Below are 23,014 nucleotides of genomic sequence, written 5' to 3'. Positions count from 1 at the left end.
ATTTCTGTAAAAATCCTATTTTTGTGTTCCATAAAAAGGTTTAATTTGATAAATTTTGAATGGAATACTTTTTTGTCATCTTCTTCAGGTTCTGTTTGGAATGTTCCACACAGAATAGGCTGTTCTTTTAGATCTTAAGATGTTAAGAGCTTGAATATGAGAGTAAAAATGTTAATTGTGAAATGTTGAATGAATATGGCTATTGGGAGGTATATTTTGGTGTGGGGCTACCTTTGGTCTTTTTAGTTTTGATCAAATGGTTAAATGAACCACACTGAGATACTTAAATCTAGTTCTGAAGACTTCTTCCGTTTGTAATTTGTAATTTTCTGTTTTTTCCATTACTCTTCAGAACCTAGTGTTGTGGCCCTCAAGTTGATCTTAAAGAGTCCTCTCTTTTAGAATAGTGAGAGAATAGTGCAAATGTACACTGCCATGCTGCCATGCCATGCTTCCACAGTTTTGGGAACTTGTTTTTCCTTGAGTCTTTTCACAGTTATCTGTAACATGCAGCATTGTCGCCATTACTGAGGATGTTTCCACTGCTTACAGAGAGTCCTCTCTAAACCATCTCCTTATAAAAATTCTCTGTGTGACCTTCAGTAACTCTCCAGAGCCAGTATGGCAGTGTATGACAATGTTTGTATGAAACACCAGTAGGCCCAAGGCTCAGACTAAATCCAAATCGCATCATATCCACCTCTACAATAGTCTGCCAAGCTGGTTTTGGAGATCCAAGGAGACTCCACTCATCTTTATCAGTGGAGAACGACTAATCGATTCAAATAGCGGCCGGTCTTGCTGCTTCAGAAGAATGATTTCCTCAGCCATAGGCAGAGCTAATGCTTGTAAGATGAGTGTGAATCTGGGTATATATTTTTCATTTAAAATCCTTTTCGTTAAGACTTAATTTCTTTGATGTGAGCACAGTAAAACCTTAAATCCCTAATTGAGCATTAGGGATCTTATGAGTCAGTCAAAACCCACTATGAATAATTTATGACTGACAAGCACCATCAAGTTAAGTAATGTTTTGATAAATGTGAATCTTTTTATAGAACTGAGAGAGAATGGTTTGTTCGCACCCCTTTCCTATTGAATTTGATGTGTTTGTTATTATTTCAGAGTATTCATGCCTTAATTTCCATTCCAAGAACTTATGAGCTAAACTGAAGTGTTTGAAGTGAATCATGTAAATGTCTGGAGAAACTCTGCTTTCAGTACTTTATTATGATAATGTTGGGATGCTAATAAATTAGCATGTCATTACTGAGGAAGTGCAGTTATGGCTGATCTTGTCCTGATGTGACAGTGAGAGAGATCATCACTAGAATGTTCTTTACCCAAAAGTACCATTTATTTTATTTATTTTTTTTATTTTTTTTTTTAATTGACATTATCGTTATCATAGCATTATTATAAAAATAATTTGTCGATTTTATATATTAAATATAAATATATCAAAATGGGAATAAAAAGAAAACATATATAATATATATAATAAAATATTTATTATTATTTACTTATTATTATACTTATTATTATTATTTATTATTACTAGCTTTCTATTTTTTTTCTATTATATCAACTAGTTTTTTTTTTTTCTTTGTGTGTGTGTGTGTATAATAAGGTATATATAATATACCTTGCTATGCACACTGTGTTAGGCTAACCGAGACTTGTCATTTGCACTTATATATTGTTGCTCTTTTGTTAGTTTTGATTGCTTCTATTGTCCTCATTTGTAAGTCACTTTGGATAAAAGAGTCTGTTAAATGACTAAATATAAATGTAAAATAAATATGCATATTTTAAAGAATAATTTATGTGATCTTGATAATGTTCATTTTGAAAATATGCATCTACACTTATTCTATGCTTTGTCCTTCTGTCTAAACAGGTCATTTATTTGTCAAGAGAACACTGTCATCTCATATTTATACAAATAATACTAAAATTCTGGGGTTCCTTTAGTTCCTCTCTGGCTGAATTTCCCACCCGTAACTTTGTGAGGTCAGCCCAGATCCTCCTGTATTCCCTGAAAAGATTCACTCGTCTACCCTAAAAACAGAGCTATTCATATTTACTCTCCTCACATTACTCTTGATTGGATATGACGTGGCACTAATTCCCTTCAGACTTTTTTCTCAGAATTATTCCAGCTCATAAGAGGTGGTTAAAGCCAAGTGACATTAAGCTTCAGCCCATATACAGCGACATTGCCTCCTGCTGAAAATAAAATCAAATTATGAGCATTAGCTAAGCTGCTGCAGGAGCTTTTGCATCTGCTTCAGGTAAACACTTTTGTCAGCTCCAGGAACAGATCTGCCACCCTCTGTGTTTTCAGTAGACTATTTATGATACCTCGCTGACTCTAAAACCGGTGCCCTCACTTACCTCAGTGTCTGTAGGCATTAACGTTGGACTGTTTTTGTATGTGTGGCGTAATACTCTGCATTTGTTTTTGTTGCTTTAAGCTCAATGGTTTAGTCCCTTTATATTATGATTTTATGATTTTTCTGCTGTTGCTCTTTCCAGGAAGAGCCATTTGTGATGATCTCAGAAAATGTGCTTGGGAAACCTAAGAACTACCAGGGGTTCTCAATCGATGTACTGGATGCTCTGGCCAACTACCTTGGCTTCAAGTACGAGATCTACGTGGCCCCTGATCACAAATACGGCAGCCAGCAGGCTGATGGGACCTGGAATGGCCTTATTGGAGAACTGGTTTTTAAGGTAAGACATTTATCTGGGATGTGCAAAGCTGTGAATTTAAAGTGAATGTAGCTTCATCCTTATGAAGCTGATTTGGAACAACAGAAGAGACATGTATTGTCTGGGAAATTAATTGTATTTCAACCCTAGTCCTCAAAAGTCCTCAAAATCAATAAACGTGAAATCTGTCTGTCTGTCCGTCTGTCTGACTTCAAACTTCATTTTTAATTGCTGAAAAAGTCTGCTTTTTAATGTGTACTGTATATACACTACATGGTCAAAACTATGTGAACACCCCTTGTAATAATGAGAATATAATTAATTAATTAATGCAAAAAAATCTAGCACATACTCTTACAATCTGATTAGACAAACTTACTTTTTATTGGATTAAAAACTGCGTCAACATATTGTATATGCAAAAGACAATCTTTTAATACTTGTTTAAAGCTGAAAGGACCATTTCAAACTATTTTAATGATGCAAAATCATTTTAGCACCGTCAGCACTGCCTTTGATTTGCATAACATAATACAGTCTGGCTGAATCCTGGAGACTTATGTGCTTTCCATTGGCTTTCTCTGACTATCCTGGGCTTTTCAATTTCCCTGGTATTCCCAAACAGTCTGCACTACTTTGATAAAGAAGAGCGCAGATTTCTTACATTTGAATGAGGGAAAACCTCATACTGAAATGTTGTCCGCTGGCAGATAAACAAAAGGCAAATCTCACAGCAGTGAGAGGTCAGATACACATTTTCAGGGCCATTACTTCAAACCTCCCGCTGTTTTCCATTCCACAGCTTCTTCGGTTCTGCGACACACCTCCATCCCTACTGCTTCCTGCACAGAGAATATTCCTCACCACTGTTCGGTCAGAGGAACAGAAACATAAGCACAGTGTACTGCTGCTTATCTTCATTTCCAGAGAGATAGACCAAAATGCAAGGAAAATATTAAGGAGCACAAATCCCACTGTTACGGCGGTCTCTGTTGACACATTGTTTTCCAGCAACTTCAAAACCGTATGCTTTCATGATACACGAGACCTTTGATGTTTTATTGCAATTCGGTTATTTCAGCAAAAGAGTTTTTAATTTTTAGTTAGTTTTTTTGTGTTATAATCATGTGTAAAAAAAACAAAACAGGTTATGATACAACAGGCCAGGACAGAGAGAAGATTTTGTTTTTTCTTTATAATACAAATGTTTGAGGAGTTGTTTTCTTCAGCAAATATGCATTCAATTGATGACTGAAGTAACAGTGAAGGCTTACATCATGAAAAAAAAAAGAAAATTAAATAAAAAATGTCTTGAATGTTTTTTAAAAATCCTGAAAAAAAGAAAATTGTCACAGTTTTCTAAGGATCATGTGACAAACGAGTCAATGGCTGCTGAAAATCCAGCTTTTTCACTGAAGGAATAAATTATATTTTCAAATGTATTAACAGCAAACAGTTATTTTCAAATGTAATAATATTTCACAATATTAACATTTAACTGTATTTTAAAACAAATAAATGCAGTCTGGGTGAGCATGGTATACTTTAAAAAGCATTAAAAAATCTTACACACTTTTGAACATTATGGATATTTTTATATAGTGCATTATTTACACCTAAACACTCGTGTAGATGCTCACACAAAACAATATTCTTTACTTGGAATATCATTATCAATCTGTATGCACATACAGTAAATTATTTTTGCAGCATACATAACCATTTCTGCTTTTCCAAGCACTTTTTACTTGGCAGACCATGAAATTAGCAGATTTAGTAAGCAGTGAGTTAATTGTGTGTGTGTGTGTGTGTGTGTGTGTGGAGTGAAACGACATCTGTAATTGCCCCTTGTGGGATTAATAAAGTAGTAAACTAAACTATCAGGGACTAGTGCTTACTTGATTTAAGTGATGTTTTTCTTCTTACACAGTTGCTGGAGATAAGTCATTTGTTGATCAAGTTACAAGATCATCAATATGTGTCATCCAGCTAAGCTCATGTAAAAAAAAAAAAAAAAAAAATTATATATATATATATATAACACACTGTGAGAGCACACCCGTAGCAGTGGGCCCGGGGAGCAGTTGGGGGTTCGATGCCTTGCTCAAGGGCACCTAAGTCGTGTAATTGCTGGTCTGAGATTCGAACCCACAACCCTAGGGTTAGGAGTCAAACTCTCTAACCACTAGGCCACGACTTCCCCATTTGTTGAAAATGTTGACCTGTGTCAATTTGCATAAGCCAGCAACTGACATTTTTTACAATATACTATTTTCACAAATAAGTGGTGAATTTATTAAAGCTCTTAGTACTCTTCCAACAACTCTACAAAAGGTCTTTTTTTTAAAGTGTACCATAATTGATACAATAGACAAAATCACCAAGTATCATGGAAGTATCATCAATATAGCTTTCATTTCATTTCATTTGATCATAATCATAATGCAGTTAACACTGGATAAATATCACAGCTATTACGGATATTATGTCAATTTGCTTAACAATAAAATGTTTTCATTCAGCACCTCTAAGGGCGGTTTGAAACGTGTTTTTTATTGTTTGCTGTTGAATTAACTTCTGAACTACTCTTACTAAACTGACTAATTAAAACTTTGTTCCATAAATGCTCTTTTTGAACTAGGGAAAGAGTTTTGAGCTGAGGTTTGAGGGTTAATAGTATCAGATTAATACTATCTTTTCATTTCATTTCATTTAATGTAATTTGAATTAATTTATCTCAAAATGTCCCAGGAAATTCGTTTCTTTTATGACCCCTTAAAATGAAGTCAGAATTGAAGAAAAAGTTTAGTAGCTTTCTATTAGGTGTACCACTTACATAAAGTCAGTCTATCCTGTTCTCATTATGTTTTCTATTCTGAAAGTATCATTTGTCAGGCCCTTTTTATAAAGCAGGCATTCTGGTATTACTAAGTTTCTAGGTCGAGACAATCAGAGAGGTACTTGTTATGTAGATTAAGATTTAGGAAGTGATCTGGGCCGCCGGATGCTTCTCTAACCCTGCTCAAACACGGAGGTCCTGTGGGGGTCCTTGACCTCTGAAGGTGGTCAGGCAGGTTAATGGGAGTCAGACAGGTGACACCGGCTCTCGCGCTATGATAATGACATGCCTTTGTTCTGCCGATGGTAATGTCTCTCGACAGGAGCTCTCTCAGCCTGCAGAGGTCTCATCTAATCTCACCGCTGCAGTGCGCACCTAGTCACAATCATTTCCAGAACTGCCAAAAAAGACAGAAAACACAAATTAGAAGTTGTTTAGCATTTATTAAATGATGTTGATGCAATTTTGGCAGCAGACAGTGTTGCCCCAGTATTCATTAGAGGAAGATGTGGATATATATTTTTTTATTTATTTACAATGTCTTTAAATGTTATTTCTCTGTGTTTCTGTGGCAGAGAGCAGATGTAGGTCTGTCAGCCCTGACCATCACTCCTGAGCGGGAGAGCGTGGTAGACTTCACCACTCGCTACATGGACTACTCCGTCGGTGTGTTGCTGAGGAAGGCAGAGAGGACGGTGGATATGTTTGCATGCCTGGCCCCTTTCGACCTGTCTCTGTGGGCTTGTATAGCCGGCACAGTGCTGCTGGTGGGAACTCTGGTGTATCTCCTCAACTGGTTGAACCCTCCCAGACTGCCGATGGGCTCGGTCTCCTCCACGACCCTCTACAACTCCATGTGGTTTGTCTACGGCTCCTTCGTTCAGCAGGGTGAGTTTGTGTCTGAGCGTATGATATGCATTGTGTTGAATGAAGAAAGCAGATTCAAGAGTGAGAAAAGGAGAGATATAGAGAACAGCAGGGCAGAGAGATAATTTTAAGTGCTCACTTTCTTTTTAAAGTGTGTCTGTGTGTAATGGTAGATGTGTGCGCCAAAGATTATATATGACAAAAGGAGAAAAAAATAAACGGAGAAAGAAGGAGTCAATGGAAAGTTGAAATTATACGCAAATCGTATCTGCACTTTCTGGTTTTCTTTCCAATTCTTAAAGGGTCGAAAGCTGTTTTTTTTTTGGACAAAAGATGGAAAAATCAAAAAGTGGGAGCTGGGGAGGGGAGGGGTAATCTTCAGAAATGGCAAACGAGAAGAAAGGAAGAAAGAAAGTTGAGGGAAACCGCGTCAGTTGCTGTCAGGGTTTTCTATCCTCGACATGTTGAGCAAACATCAATTGATGTCATTAATTACCAGCAATATTTTGCCATGTTTTGCTACCGACTGTTTGTGAAAGCGCAAAGGCCAATTCCAGTGTTACAGATGTGACATTTGCAGTCACGATGGGAAATGGAACTTCTGAGAGAAAGTACTAATTGTAGCAAACCATTTGAATGCTTTTTTCTAAACCCCTGCAGATCTCGCTGCGGATTTGCTTTCTAATTTTAGAGAGATTAACTTGCAGTATGGACAAAAATGAACATATATTGCTTGTATGTACTCTGTGATTTCAAGAAACGATAACAACAATACCTGCAAAATGAAAGTTCGGCTGTCCATAGAAAAGACTTTGTTTGTGATTACTTGTGATTATTGTCTTTTTAGGGAAATATGGGTATGATTAGTTGTAAAAACCTAAGCGGCTCTTCACACAGGAAGTCTTCTAAATCTATGCTTTTATTTAATGTTCATATGTGCCAGACTGATATCCTTGGCTATATGCATTACACATCTCTAACTATATTGAATGTGTTTGATATTTTGAGCTGTTTTTAGAACACATATTGTTTTCATTTGTCATGCATCTAGCAGCGAGACTCGTGTTTCTGGATGAATCTGATAGTGTGTGATTCTCAGTTGTTTAGTATATGATGCCCAATTTTACTTTCTAACCCTTTAAAAATAGGCAAATAAACAATGTTTAGTATTTTAACATCTGTTCTGATTTTAAATGTTGTGTAGTGTATTCCAGTTTTTAGTTTTAAAGCAAGCAAACAATCAGATGAACCTGGGACAGGATAAGTATTTTGAGAAAGTGTTTGCATTACAGGTAAACAGTATAAATTACAGTTTACCAGTATAAACAAATTACAAATGGTCTATAGGAGAAAATGTATGCCTTCTTCATGTGTGCCTTCGGCTCAGTTTTGTTTTGTTTCCTATTAATATTTTTAAACACAAGAATGCGAAAATGGCCAAATAGATGTATAAACATGACCGTGCAAGATGCTAATTGAGAATATAAAATAGAATAATAATAATAATAATAATAATAATAATAATAATAATTATCATAATTTACCATCCAACATGGCTTAAACACCTTGTGTGGGGTATAAACAATAAAAATTACTTTAAAAATGATATTAGAAAACATGAATACAGTAAAATTGAGACCTTAACAAAGTTACATTCCTTGGGTAAACACTTCATTATCCATTGGATATTTCCAACAGATATTGATATTTGCATGGAATTGTACTTGACCAAAAATCAGTGAATTTACATGAGCTGGTTATAATGACGATGATTATAATAAGACAGCATAATTGCTCCCTTGTATCTGGGTCCATTTCTCATCTAATTGCAATCTATGCTTCTTTTTGAACTGCGCTCATTACGGTGAGAAATCAGTAAATGAATGCACTTTCATCAGACCACTGAACTGAGTTCGGTGTCTTTTCAGGCTGAAATTGTTTAGATGGAGCTGATTACAAGCTGTGGAATAGGCTACAGCACCAGAATCAAACTGATACGCAAACGGATACACACAATTGTGCTGTGTGCTTACATGCATTCCCCCAACCACTTAAAACATCACTATCATCCTTTGTCTTGCAGCCGTATTTGATGTTTTGCAGAGAGCTGGTTGTACAAATACACCCAATCTCTAAAACAAGAGCGAAGGGAACGGGGAGAGAAGGGACGTAGCTGGAATGGCATAGCTGGAGTCGCTCTCTTTGATGAGTCACTTTCATCTGCCTCACAAAGACCTCTGCCTCTCTCCTCTGACGCTTCTTGACTTTTTGTTTTTTATAGATCCCCCTTAAATAAATATCATTTTAACATTCATTTCTTTGCTGTGTCTTTCTGTATGTCTTATACAGAGAGAATGAATTGCCATGAGAATTACGTGTGAGCAATTTCATTGTGTTGGACCTTTGCGGTTAATAATAATATTAACGGAACATCCTCAGGTCAAAGTCAGTTGACTCGACTTGTGGCATAATGTAGATTACCAAAAAAAACACCTTTATATATGCCTTTAAATGTTAAAATACTAACAAATATAGTTTCACAAATACAGACTTTTTTGTCTTTTTTTAGAACATCTTTTAAATCCTTGAAGATTTTCCAAAATGTTTCTTTATCTGTGTGTGTTTGTAAGTAAAAGGGGTAGATTTGTAATTAATGCCAAGCTCCCTGATGTCTTAAGCTTACCAAAGGAACCGCATTAATTAACTGAGAAAAAGCATTTGTGCTTTAAGATCTTTGAAGCCGACTGCTGATCACTCTGTAACCTTTCTTGCACGTATTGTAGCTTTGGAATGAACTGTAATTCACTTTTTTTCCTCTTTTTTTAATGCCCTGTAATCTTTAGAAGCACTTTAACGAACAGCACTTTTACTGCACTGTATCATTATAGATACTGCAATGATTAGGGGTGCAAAATATGACATCATCAGTATGTTTTGTTAAAATCATATTTTTCTTTTTTCAATTAATATACAGAACGGGCATGGGGAGCTATGGGAGGACTTCCAAGGTTTAAGACCCAAATGTGTTTAGTAAAGCCCCGGAAGTTATTATTATTATTATTATTATTATTATTATTATTATTATTATTATTATTATTATTATTATTATTATTATTATTATTGCCTTATGTAACCTACAATGTTTTCACAAATAAAATCATGTAAAGCTAAAATTTGTTCTGGAAATCACATATTTGTAGTTGTAGTTCAGCAGAAAAAATGAAAGCTCATGTAAATTTTAAAAAACCTTACAGAAAATCTTTTTTTTTATTTTATTTATGTCTTATTTATGTCTTCTAAATACTAAACAATTAAAAGTAAAATTTCTGGACATTGGTCATACTGTATAGAATGCTCAGACTATAGAAGTTTATCTTATTGGATAAATAATATTATAAATTATAATATTGAAAGCAGGTGTAACCTTTTTTTAAAGATTTAATTTTTCTTTCTTATTTTTTTACTTCTTCAGATAACATTTCTATGCAAAGCAACATTTAAGTTTTATTATTATTATTATTATTTAAGTTTTTCATCTAATATTTTATTTTATTTCAAGATTATTATCTCTGACTAGATGTGACATTGTTAAAATTTACTATAAAATATATATTTCAGTACTTCATCAAAGGATGGTCCCATAAGCATCCATAGACATCTGGACAAAGTTCCAAAAATCCTCTGACCTTTAAGCATCCCTTAGGTTGATTAAGTTTGGTACAACTAATTAGTAGTGGTTTATAAGGCATACTTTTGTTAAAATTTGGGCACACACACTGTCTGCAGAAAATAAAAAATAAAAAAAAAAGTTTATCTACTGAAATAGGAAAGTCATGGTTATGTTTGATAGTAGATCTCAAGGGCGTTTTCTGAAGTCGTCACAGAGATTGGTTAATTCGAAGTGCTGCAGCATCAAAAGAGAAGGAGGTGAAACAGATTACAGGGAGGTAGAAAAAATAGAAAGATGGATAGGTGACAGGTTCAGTCATCCTACCTTTTGATTGTCTTGCAATTAGATGAGTTTCTGTGGCACCGATGTAAAACACAATTCAGTATGTTCTCAGAAGCGCACACACACACACAAACATTTCTCTCTCCGTTCCCCTTGTTTTGTGTTCACACATCTGTTTAACTGTACCACCACTCCTCAAACCAGCCCTTACATGCATACACACACTAAAAAGTGTGGTGTCACAATGAATATAAGGACCACAGGCCCCTATCAGTGCTTTCATCTCAGCTCCTCTCTTATTCCTTTCATCTTCGTTCTGACTGAGCTCTCCCTCGTTCCACCATCAAGTATGAAATATGAAAAGTGCATACTCTAACATTGTAGATTTCAGCCGCGTCATACGTCAGTCTGGAGAGAGACATTATAATGGCTTTGAAGAACCCTGTTTTTGTCTGACACTTAGAGGAGAACAGAACAAGCTTTTTTTTTTTCGTTCTCTTTTTTTTTCATAACACATGTCCTTTGCCTTATCACTGACACACAGAGAGCCAGCGCTGGGTTCCTCAGCATGGCGCAGGATTTGCTCTGACTACCATTAGCTGTAATCTCTACAAACATGGGCAAACCAGCACACAAACACCCTCAATGGCTTGCGGGGCTTCGTCATTCCAGCATTTGAGTTTACAGACGGGTTCTCAGAGACGTGGACAAGAAAAGTCAAGCCCCAGATGACCCTTCAGTCAAAAATGAGGCAAACTCAGAAGACACATTGCAGGAGCTGCATGAAATCCTGTTGCAAATATCACCCTTGAGGGTCTTCAAGCTTTAAAATGTTTCAGAGGGGATTTTTCTTCTTCTTCTTCTTCTTCTTCTTCTTCTTCTTCTTCTTCTTTTTCTTTTTCTTTTTCTTCTTCTTCTTCTTCTTCTTCTTCTGCTCCTCCAGGGGTCTTACTTTTTTTCAGGACAAGTACCCCCTGTTGGATATTACATAAAACTGGGAATTGTGTTTTAGGCCTGGCCTAATAACATGTATTTAGTATCCTGTATTTCTATATTTTACTATTATTTTAATGCATTCCAAATCCACTAAAAAAATCTTTATAATTCACAGCCATATATTTGCAATACATGTTAAAACATTTATTATATAATATCTAGTCTATTTTTAATCTATACTGTGAATGTAAATTATAACAGAATTCCTCAATTAACATTAAGTATAGGTTAATTTAAATATACTATAGTTCATGTTGATTTATCCAACTTGGAATGTAAAATGTATTAGAAAATGTAGAAATTATCAAAAACCAAGCTTAATTATTATTATTATTTTTTTTTTTATTTATCGATACACTTTAATAATGATCAATATCTATGAACTTTAATATGGGAGGGACAATAAAACATTTATAAGATCCCATTTGTTGATACTAATTAATGCATAACTAATATTAACATTAACTAAAACAAAACAATACATTTGTACAGCACTTATTAATCTCTTAATATTCGTAAATAAAAAACAAAACAAAATGGTCATTTTAGCTAAGGTCCATGAAGTAATATTAAACAGATACATATTTAAATTTTATTAAAATGTTGAAATGTTAAAATTAATTTTAACTTAGAAAAATACATTATTTATAATTATTTTTCATTGCACATTCACCTTGACTTGACCTCCACTTATGTTAACCTACAAAAAAAAAAAAAAAAAAAAGTGTCGTAAAGTGTTAGCATTTGTCTTTCTTAAACTTGTTTTTATGCATATTTTCATTCATAAGTCAAAAATTAGTTTCAGATCAAACAATGATTCGTGGACCTCCTGCTGTTCCGCTCCACTAGACCCCGGTCACTGAGCAGCACTTCCCCTCCACTGACCTTCCTCTTTCCAGCACATGGAACTCCTCAAACCCTACTGTGCATAGAGAAGAGATAATGCATGCAATATCGGAGCATAACTCAGCACTATATAATTCATTGTGAATGTGTAAAGGAAAAAAAGTGTTTAATTTCAGACCTTGCTGTGAATCGCCAATGGGATCCGAGATGTAAGCCACCTCACAGCAGTGCATCCACAGAACACAGCTCCACATGCTATAAGCTTAAAGATGTTTTCACACAAACAGAATCTGTGCACACATACACTCTGCCTGATGTAGAACATTCATGAGGCACATGGTAAAAGCTTATTTATTTCAATAAAGTTACAGTAATCACTTTTTTAACCTGAGGAAGTAGTGGCTATCACTTGTTGTCGTTACAATTTTTAGCTTTTAAAAGAAGTCTCTTATGCTCACTTAGGCTGCATTTAATTGTTCAAAAATACAGTGAAGTCGGTAATAAATAATTTCTCTTTTCTCTTATTTTAAAATGTATTTTATTCATGCGATGGCAAAGCTGCATTTTCAGAAGCCATTACTACAGACTTCAGTTTCACATGATACTTCAGAAATTTTAGTATGCTGATTATGAAACATATCTTATTATAATCAATGTTAAAAACTTCATGTTTTTTTGGAAACCTGTGTAATATTAGATCTGGTAGATCAGTTTAATGTTTCCTTGCTGATTCATTAAACTAATCATCCTGATCAAATATTACAAATTATGGACCTAAAAGGTTGGAACAGTTGTACTTTATTTTTTGCTCTGGCAAAGAAAAGCTACTACTAATTACTTACTTTTAATCTGCTGAAAAATTAAGGTAAGTGTCGCTACTTTTTGCTCGTTTCTCCTCAGCATTGGTTAGGACACATAATCATTGCATATATAGTATCAGCACACACACACACACAACCCTGCGGTTCTCTTCACTCCCAGTAGAGTCTCTTGTCAGGGCTGTTTCTTGTGTAACTGGGGCATATCTGTTTCAAGTGGATGCTGTTACACAGCAATGAGAGAATACAGTGGTGTGAAAAAAAGATGAAAAGTGGAGAGCAGTTGACTGAAGCTGTTCGAGGGAGGCGAGACACAGGGAGCCCCATGTAGCCCGTGCGAAAGATTACTCATTTCCAGCCTCTCCTCACTTTTCTTCTTTCATTAGTCTGGCCGTTTAGACGGACCGAGAGGTGCTGAGCCCCTCGGCTGCATGGAGTTATAATTATTAGTGACACGCTCAGCCTGCCCCGCCTCCCCGCTGACCTAATCCAGAAGATTGTGGTGGCAAGGGCTGCCTCGACCCGTCACAATGTATGACCATAAACCCATCTCACCGCTGACATCTCATTTGTTTCACCTAATCTGATTGTGGGTGGCACTTCACAAAAGGTGGCAGACAGGGAGAAAAGGGGCATAGTTAGTTCTTTTGCCTTCCCCTGCTGACAAAAGAGTAGAGGGGTCACTTCCAATTTGTCGATGTTTTAAGTTCAGAACTTATTGTTTTGTTGTTTTCTGGCTTTAAAAGCCTACTCAGATAACAGTTTTGGGAATGTTCGTTTTGAGCTCTCAAAAAGTTCCCAGCATAGACATCCTGACATCCTTGGACCTGTCTAATGATAGGTATTTTGCACAAACGAACGGACGAATGAATGAAAATGCTTATTTTGTTGTTTTCTAGCCTTCAAAAGCCTGCTCATATTACTTCACAAGTTTTATTTCCCAGGATGTTCTGGGAATGTTACCAGAGTAGACATCTTAGCAATTCTGGCTTTAAAAGCCCACCCAGCTATACTGGGGGGGGGGGGGGCAGCCTATAGAAACCCACATAGACACAATGATATATTCTAGAATCCCATTATATTATATTATATATGTCTTTGAGAAACAGGCAAAACATGGCCTGTCCTCATGCTAGTGTGAGAAGTATGTTGCAAAGTGCCACATAGGTTGTATTTTGTCTGAATGAGTCATGATCTGTGTGATCAAGATGCGTGCATAGGAGAACACTCAGCGGCATACAGCTCTTCATCTTGAGATGAAGAAGCGACGAGGTTCTCACTGATGCACAGGTGCTCAGCTTCGCTGTGTATCTGACTCTGAATTACAAAGAGATGTGGAAAGAAATATGAGACATTCATATGAGACATATATATGCATGCTGTTAGTCTATTATGTTTACCAAGGTTGCCGTTACTTTATCAAAAATATAGTATAAAGTAATGCAGTGGAAAAAAAGTATTATTACTATTATTCAAATCTAATATATTTGAATATATTTTAAAATAGCTGGATTTTCAGCATTATTACTCCAGTCTTCAGTGTCACATTATCCGTCAGAAATCATTCTTATTATTATCAATGTTGAAAACAGTTGTGCAGTCTGTTCATAGTCTCAATACTTATACCAAATGTTTAATCTGCCTGACCCTTTTAAAGTTCAGAGTCAGTAAGTGTTACTGTCACAAACCATGAATTATTCTCTGTATTTTATTTTATTTGAAAGTGTATGCCATTGGCAAAACTGTCTCTTGATGAATTCTGTCACATCAGCACTGTGTGACTAAGTGAATTACATCCAAACACCATCCAGGAAGATTGAAAATGGTCAGTGACAGCTGGCCTTTCTAGATAGATCATTTATCTGTCAATCATCTCTGCAATTATAATAGCGTTCATTCGGATGTGGGAGTGCAGAGTAAGACGAACTCAACACTGCCTCTGTGCCTCCTTCTGAAAGGATCGTAAGCCCACCTCCTCAGAGGGAGGACAGGAGCCTTGTTTCATTCGCGTTTCGCTTCACACGGACTTTCCCAGGCTTGGCGCTTGCAGGAAGAGCTGTGTGTGTTTGCTGTAACTTTAGCCTTTTGAGTTCATAATTCATTCTGCCCAGCAAGAAAATGAATGGCACAAATGACTCATCATGATGAAATAATCAAATACTCTAAATGAAAACTCTTTTGAAATGAATTCATGAGGCCCTGCATCCCCTGCCCTTCAGTTTCTGATTAAATAAAATGAGAAAAAGTGACAGTGACAATGAGGGGATTAAATATTAACCGCACACCGACTGACGGCGCAGACGCCTTGAACTTTAGGACACTAATTTGCACTGCCTTCTTTGGGGAAAAGCCCAAATAAGAATTTTGCTGAAATCTTTTCATATAACAGCTTCCACCGTTCTCTTTAATAGATACTTTAAAGGGGGGTGAAATGCTATTTCATGCATACTGAGATTTTTACACTGTTAAAGAGTTGGATTCCCATGCTAAACATGGACAAAGTTTCAAAAATTAAGTTGTACGTTTGAAGGAGTATTTTCGTTCCCAAAATACTCCTTCCGGTTTGTCACAAGTTTCGGAAAGTTTTTTTCGAGTATGGCTCTGTGTGACGTTAGATGGAGCGGAATTTCCTTATATGGGTCCTAGGGCACTTCTGCCAGAAGAGCACACGCTCCCGTATAGCGAGGCTGAGCACATTTCACTGATCAGATCGAGAGCGTCGCGAAAAGTCACAAAAGAAGTGTGTTTTTGGTTGCCAGGGCAAGACAACCCTGCACAGATTACCAAAAAAACAGCATTAAGGGACCAGTGGATGGAGTTTATTTTTACAGAGCATCAACGGAGTTGTGCAAGTGTTTTTGTTTGTTCCCTGCATTTCGAAGATGCTTGTTTTACAAACAAGGCCCAGTTTGACGACGGATTTGCGTAACGTTTATTTCTTAAGGATGATGCAATCCCAACGAAAAAGGGTCACGATCATGTGTTGGAACCGCAGGCGGTGAGTAAAACTGCTTCAAATATCTCTGCCTCCTTGTTAGTGCGTCCCCTCCCATGCCGGAGACCCGGGTTCGAGCCCCGCTTGGAGCGAGTCGTTGCTGCTGCTGATCTCGTTCAGTTTCAGCCTCGGGATCTGATTCTGGATCATAAATAAACGGCTGAATCTGACTGTAAGCCATGGTTTGTTTTGGATGATGGTTTTTCCCTCACGGTAATGTCACAGCTTCCACATGCTCTCAACGCAAAAGCCTACTGGCGCTCATGATTCTTTAGCTCCGCCCACATGTCACACCTCCAGCCGGTCGTGTTTTTCCGGGAAAAATCGGTACAGACTATCTTTCTCTTATGAATATAATTAACCCCCCCCCCCCCCTTTAAGGTTTCTAAGTCACAAATAATGGCCTTCAGTGCAGTTTTAACCAGAGGCGGACTTAACCATTAGGCAAAGGTAGGTGACCACCTTGAGCCCCCAAAAGCCAAGAGCCCCTTAAAATGTTTTTTTATATATATGAGGTGCACGTTTAGCACGGACACACAAGTGGTTGCTGTGGTGTTCACGAATGTCACGGAATGAATGGCATATACAGTATGTGCGGTTTTGTTTCCTACTGAAGCACATGAAATGCTCGTGGTTGTCATCTGTAGTAAATAGTATTTTTTTCCATTTAAAGACACAATATGTAATTTTTTGCCACTAGAGGGCGGATTAAAAATGAAAGCAAAAAAGAATTTGATACATTTGGGATAATGTAAGTACACAAGTTAGCAAAATATATAACATTGTTCTGTTGGTTTTTGGATATTTGAATAAAATAATTAGTATATATTGTACCTTTTAATATCCACACTAGTCCATGTTGCAGTTTGACTAGTATACCGAATTGCATTAGATTTTTCATTCAAAATCTGATGAATTCCGTGCCATTCCTTGTTGCAAAGTAAACGTGTGTTGTGTAGCACTTTGAATGTACAAAAATTAGACGGTTTGTTTAATTTTCATTGGGATAAAAGTTAGATGAATGTTTTTGCATTAATTTGATTACCAGAAAAAATTAAATACACTGCATAGAATTTCTTAAAATAATATAAAGGGACACAACTATGGGACACGGTCAATATCACTCCGCTTTGCAGTATTTCTCACAGCGAGTGTCATGGCACGTGGTCAAGTCCACTATAATTGTTTATAAATAATACTGTTTTGTGTCATGGAATGTAGTTTTAAGATTATTTTTGGTGAGAATTTAATTGTTTAGACTTCAAATATGTGTTTTGTTAATAAATATAATGTCTATTTGAAAATTTGCATCATTGTTCAGCACTCATGAACCTCACCTTAGCCAATTATTTTCTGGAATCTGCCGCTGGCTCTGATGCTTCTATAGTGATATAATAAGATATAATAAAAATATATAATTTGTCTTAAATAATATTTTTTATAAATAATAGTAGTATTTAGTCATAGTATTTAGTACTGATAAATGGTATGTGTTCATGATGGTGAATTTAGATACATTATTCCACAATTAGATGGCAACAAGAGAATGTTTTTGTGAGTAAGTCAGCAGTAAAGACTTTTATATTGAAAGAGACTGAAACAGGATTGTAAACAAGAAAGATACTTTTACTTTCAACAACACTTTGAAAGACGCAGCCAACAAATTCACTGAGCAGTGCTGTCATCTGAAATCCCCTTTAACGAATGAAAGGATAATATGACAAAGATATCGCTTTCTTCAATGGACATTCAAACTAATGTTTTATTGTGAATATGAGATGAATGCTGTATCAGATGCAGGCAATCCCACTAGCTCAGTCCATCTCATTCAGATAATACTATACATAATACATACATAATAGTGAGCTTTTAATACAGTAATATAATAAGCTTTTAATGAAGCAGCTCAATGTTCCTTGATACTAGATCTAAAGTAACGTTTTCAAATTAGTAACAGAGGCTTGGGCTCATTTGTTAAACTGTTAAACATGTTCCACTGACGCTGAGATGAGGGTGGGTATAAGTGGGTACAACAGCTTGTTGTATATGATAAAGATCTTTATGGTATCTGAGGTCCTGTGAGATCCAGCATTAAAGCTATGTATGAAGCTATCAGCTTTTATTGGCATATGATTTCTTTTTATAGTGGACTGCATGTCTTCTGGCTCCTGTTTTCCAAGTCACATGTCTCTGCAAGAGCTGACTGGAATCCTCTTGAAAACTGAGCAATGTTGAAAGCACCACAGTGTTTACACTTTTCAAGGAAATCAGCCTGCTAATGACTTACTTAATGTCTCTGCACATTAGACTCTGGTAGGAAGTTCTTTAACACTGAAAAAAATAAAACAGCATTTTTAAAGGACCTGACCTTTACAGAGCTTTTCCTAGTTTATATTTATGTCCTAATTTTACACCAAAGTTTTTCTCTATGTGACAATGACAGGTGGTCATTTTTTATGCCATTTCAAGCTGGTGACAAGTACTTCTTCATTTGCCAAAGGTACACTCAAGCATATAATTGTGCAATGACACCAAAGTATAGTGAGAAGAGCATGGGCATGCCCAAAATCCAGGCCATCCCAGTGTTTATTTAGAGCGTTTATAAATCACAAGATAATAGAAAATGAATGCCAGGCTTTTATATGGGTCCCTCTGGACTAGAGAAAATGCCCCTAAAAAATAAACAAACAGCTTGGCTGATGGGTTTTGTGGCCTTTTCAGCATACATTAACACCTTTCCCATCTGTATTAAACAAAATAACCAATCTTTCTCCATAAGTGGGAAAATGAAGTAATTTTTCTTGTCGGTACAGACTCTGAAATTATATCACATATATTGATTCTGAAAATTAGAAACAAACCAGTGGAAGTAGAGTATCTGCTGAATCAGTAATTATTTCCTTAAAAAGACTCTTTCATTCTGCTGAAGTCATCAAAAAGTGAAACAAAATTAGTTTTTTTTTTCTCTCTCTCCAAATTTCAGATATTTGTATGCAGCTTCTGAGTAAGTCCTATACACTGTTTTTAGAGAACGTCAATGACTTTTGATAAATAGCAAGAATGAGAGCATTTGTCCACAATGTAATTCACAGCCAATGCTCTCAACCATGCTTTTTTTAAAGACAAAGCTTCAGATGACTTGTCTCACATCCTCACGTCAGAGATGTGCATAATATCACACTAGATTATCTGGTTTGTTGTAGCCATGCATTATGTATTGCATCTCTTTCCTGAGAACCCACTACATGCATTGCAAGTGAAAGCTCACTCGTTTTTCCGTACATTTCAATGTCTACTTCTGTCAAGTGCCAATGCCTTTCTATCGTCTTTCGTGTCTTTCATCCCTTTATTCACACAATCATATAAATCCGAGGAAAGACAGAAATTCTGAAATTGCAATTTTCAAAAAGATGTGACTTAAGTTATGTGAGATGCTTGTCATATTTCAGGTCAGATCGCAATGTTAGTTAAAATAGGATTTATTTATTTGTTTAGGCCTAGTTTTTGAAAACACACACACACATATATATATATATATATATATATATATATATATATATATATATATATATATATATATATATATATATATATATATATATATATATATATATGGGCATGTTCTACATATTCTGAGGCACAACAGCAGTAATGATAATGTTCCTTGACATAAATGTCTTTGGTACAGAACTAGAAACCGCCTAAATATGAAATCAATGTTCTCTGAGATGCTAGTCTACTGTTGTAACCGATCTGGATGACTATATCACTGCTGACAGTTTGCGTGGGTTAGCAGGTCAGCCATGTGTTTAGTGAACAACCGTGTCTAGATGTGAATGCTGTGATCTAACCATGAAAGAATTCTTACTTGAATAAGGTTAGATTTAGACTTGTCATCATTAAAATACAGCCTAGAACATATTTAATTATAGTCTAAGCTCATTACAAAGTCTGTAACAGCACATATAGCCACACACTGGTGACTCAGTAATTATGCAAACACTTTCAAGTAGCCAAATCATGTACAAAGGATGTTTGCATGTGTGCATTTTATCTATCAAGGGGCAACAGAAGGCAAGCAACCCACAAGTTGACTTCTACTGTGTGAAGTATGTCATGATACACTCCTACAATATCTTATGGAATTAAAGCAAATTATGAGCCCTCGTATGGGATTACATGTGGATTACTCAAGAAAATGTGCAGTGGATTCAAGTCGTCAGTTTATAGATTGCCTTCCAGGCTGAGGCAGTGGCACACTGGAGAATCTGTTTTAAAGCTTCATTTTCTATTTTACTACATATCTTTAGGAGAAACAGAGATGATTTTATTATTGTGTGTGTGTGTGTGTGTGTGTGTGTGTGTGTGTGTGTGTGTGTGTGTGTGTGTGTGTGTGTGCGTGTGTGTGTGTGTGTGTGTGTGTGTGTCTGTAAGAAGAACATTTATATATGTCTGGCCCTTTTCAGTATCTTGTAATATCCTGGATAAAACACAAGTTATTGGGGAGGATAAATGTAAACTTAATGCACTCTAACATAACATTCAACTAGATTTTGGTCTGCTCGGCTGGTGAAACAGTCATTTAGCTCTGAAAGGACAAAGCTAATGTGCACAATTTGCACAGATTAAACTTGACACACGCTGCGTTTGCATTCCATGTAGTACCATCATGATAACAATGCGTACTAGGAAATCATGCAGATTTACTGGGTATGTGACTGTATATACATATTTCATGATTACATGTGTGCGTACATCTGTGTGTGTGCAGTAAATATGACCTTAGGTCAGCATTTAACTTGAAGCAAAGTTGACAGTCGAGCCTTTCGAAAGCAAGCAATTTTGCATGATCTAGTGAGGACGTCTGTATCCAGTTTCTAAAGTAGATATGATATTTAAGAAAGTTTTATTTGAGTTTTTGTTGTTGTTGTTTTTTTTTTTTTTTGCATTGTTTTGTTCCCAAAGTTTTTCAGCCGTTTTTCAATGTAGTCAAAAAAAATAAATAATGAAAATTATGACAGCCAGATATGACAAGATAAAAAAAAAAATGTGGCCACTTTTAAAGAACATTTGGGTGGATAAGCGAACATGGAAAGCAGTTTGTGTGTAGCATTTTGGCTCTTCAGACAACAGCATTTTAAAGCACTTTCTCTTATTCTGACATGCATCATGAACACGTCCATCTGTTCAGGGTTCCCCATGCTTCCCTTGGCACAAAATCATTTATTTATATAAAAATGAAATTTGAAGCATCAGATGTTGCAAAATAATTACCTTATTTACATATATGATATATATATATATAAAACATTACTAAGTCTTAATTTCTTTTTTTAATTCTTTTTTTTTTTTTTTGTCAAAAACTATTTTTAAAATACTATGTATATATTTTAAATAAATTTATTTGTATACAATATATATATATATATATATATAATTTTTTTTTTTTTTTTTTTTTTTTTTTTTACACTTATATTCTTAGCATTTTTTTTAGTGGGGGAAACAACTATTTGCCAAAAATGTGAAACAAGAAAAAAAATATAAGAGCGAATACTTGTACTATATGTGAATTAATGAAATCCTATTAGCGGATACCGCCATTGGCAAGATGGCTTTGAGGTGGTACATGTTGGCAAGTTCTCTCTGAAAATATTGTTCTGTTTTGGGGCGTACAGTCTGCCTAAGCTCTCCCTCTTTGCCCTTTTATCTTCTACCCATGTGTATATGTTTCTCACACCATATGTCTGAACCCAGCACGCTAGCTTTGCTATCTCGTAAGCGGTGACTAAGGAGATGTATTCGGAGGTGCACCTCGTGGTTTATTTACATTTATTTTGATGATTTACAGCGTTGAAAGTTTTAGAGTGGCTGCGCGCTGCGATAGCAACTCGACACTCAGTGTTGCACTTCAGAGCGTTAAACTGTATGCAAATTGATGGCAATATTTGCCAGCGAGCCTCATAATGGGCTAGCTGATGGCTTAAATAAATAGCAGTCATATACTGTACTCCCACACATATATTTACACATACCAAAACCTGGCAGTGGTGGAAGGGAAATAAAGGTGACATGCTGCAAGGAGCCGCACTCCAAAACGAGTAACATGTTTTTCCTTAAGTTATTTAACACCAGAGTGCTTTTGGAAAGAAAGGAAATAAATAAATAAAACTAACAGCACTCATCAGAAGCTACAATCTCCAGCTCTCAAGGTGCTGCAGAGATTTAAGGCTTTACAAGGTAGCAATGTAAAAAACCTTTGAATGTTCAGCACCAGTGGTTTCAAAGGGCTTGTTTGAAGTTGCCTTAACTGCTGAGAAATGACGAACCCAAGAGAACATTTTCAGGTGGCTCTGAAAGAGCCAGAGTAAATAAAGTAAGGAGCAAGTAAAAATAAGAATTTATAACAACCTTATTTCACCTTTTTTCAAGAACATTTCAGACCAAAGACATTTTTTGTCTTTTGAACTTTTTTGTTGTGTATAACCATGAAAAGACTACAGAGATTTACATCTTATCAACAACAACATAAATCTGGGACTGTTTGAAGTTTTTCCTTAAATCTGCTAATTTGGTTAAAAGAAAAAAAATTCTCACTTAAAAAGGAATGTGTGTAGTTTCTGTGCCACAAATGAGATTAAACAGAATTGGTGAATAAATGTTTATTAACATTTTCAGTTATCTTTTATTTTTACATTTTCAGTTTTAATTTGATGTGCTTATATTTATTTTTTATATTTCTATATCTAGGTAAAAAAGTTAGTTTTTGTAATTTTACAACTTTCCAAGGCAACGTTTACAAGTTTTCCAGTTATATTTTATTTCAGCTTCCTTTAAAATTAATGAAAACTAATTTTTGTTCTTTTTTTTTGTTTTTAGGTTTAGTTAACAGTATCAGCAATTTCTTTAATCATTCCGAAAGCATTTTCGTAACATGTAATAATAAATATTAATGATGTAGTTATTTTATATTAAATCATCTCACGATT

The 23,014-nt window shown here is 35.6% G+C and overlaps 1 protein-coding gene across 4 annotated transcripts in view; it reads left to right on the top strand.

Moving 5' to 3' along the window:
* LOC128018548 (glutamate receptor ionotropic, delta-2) overlaps nucleotides 1-23,014 on the top strand; it is a 356,061-nt gene that overhangs the window by 281,311 nt on the left and 51,736 nt on the right. For all 4 annotated transcript variants that reach the window (XR_008184907.1, XR_008184906.1, XM_052604127.1 and 1 more), the window contains exons 10-11: nucleotides 2,539-2,736; nucleotides 6,130-6,442. Coding sequence is in view for 2 of the 4 variants with exons in the window: in XM_052604127.1 (XP_052460087.1) it covers nucleotides 2,539-2,736; nucleotides 6,130-6,442 (511 nt within the window). In the remaining 2 variants the exon portion in view is untranslated. The remainder of the gene's footprint in view (nucleotides 1-2,538; nucleotides 2,737-6,129; nucleotides 6,443-23,014) is intronic.

This window comes from Carassius gibelio, chromosome A8 (assembly GCF_023724105.1).
Source record: "Carassius gibelio isolate Cgi1373 ecotype wild population from Czech Republic chromosome A8, carGib1.2-hapl.c, whole genome shotgun sequence".
NCBI lineage: Eukaryota > Metazoa > Chordata > Actinopteri > Cypriniformes > Cyprinidae > Carassius > Carassius gibelio.
Note: the sequence above shows the minus strand (reverse complement) of the source record. Positions and strands in the feature narration are given on the sequence as shown.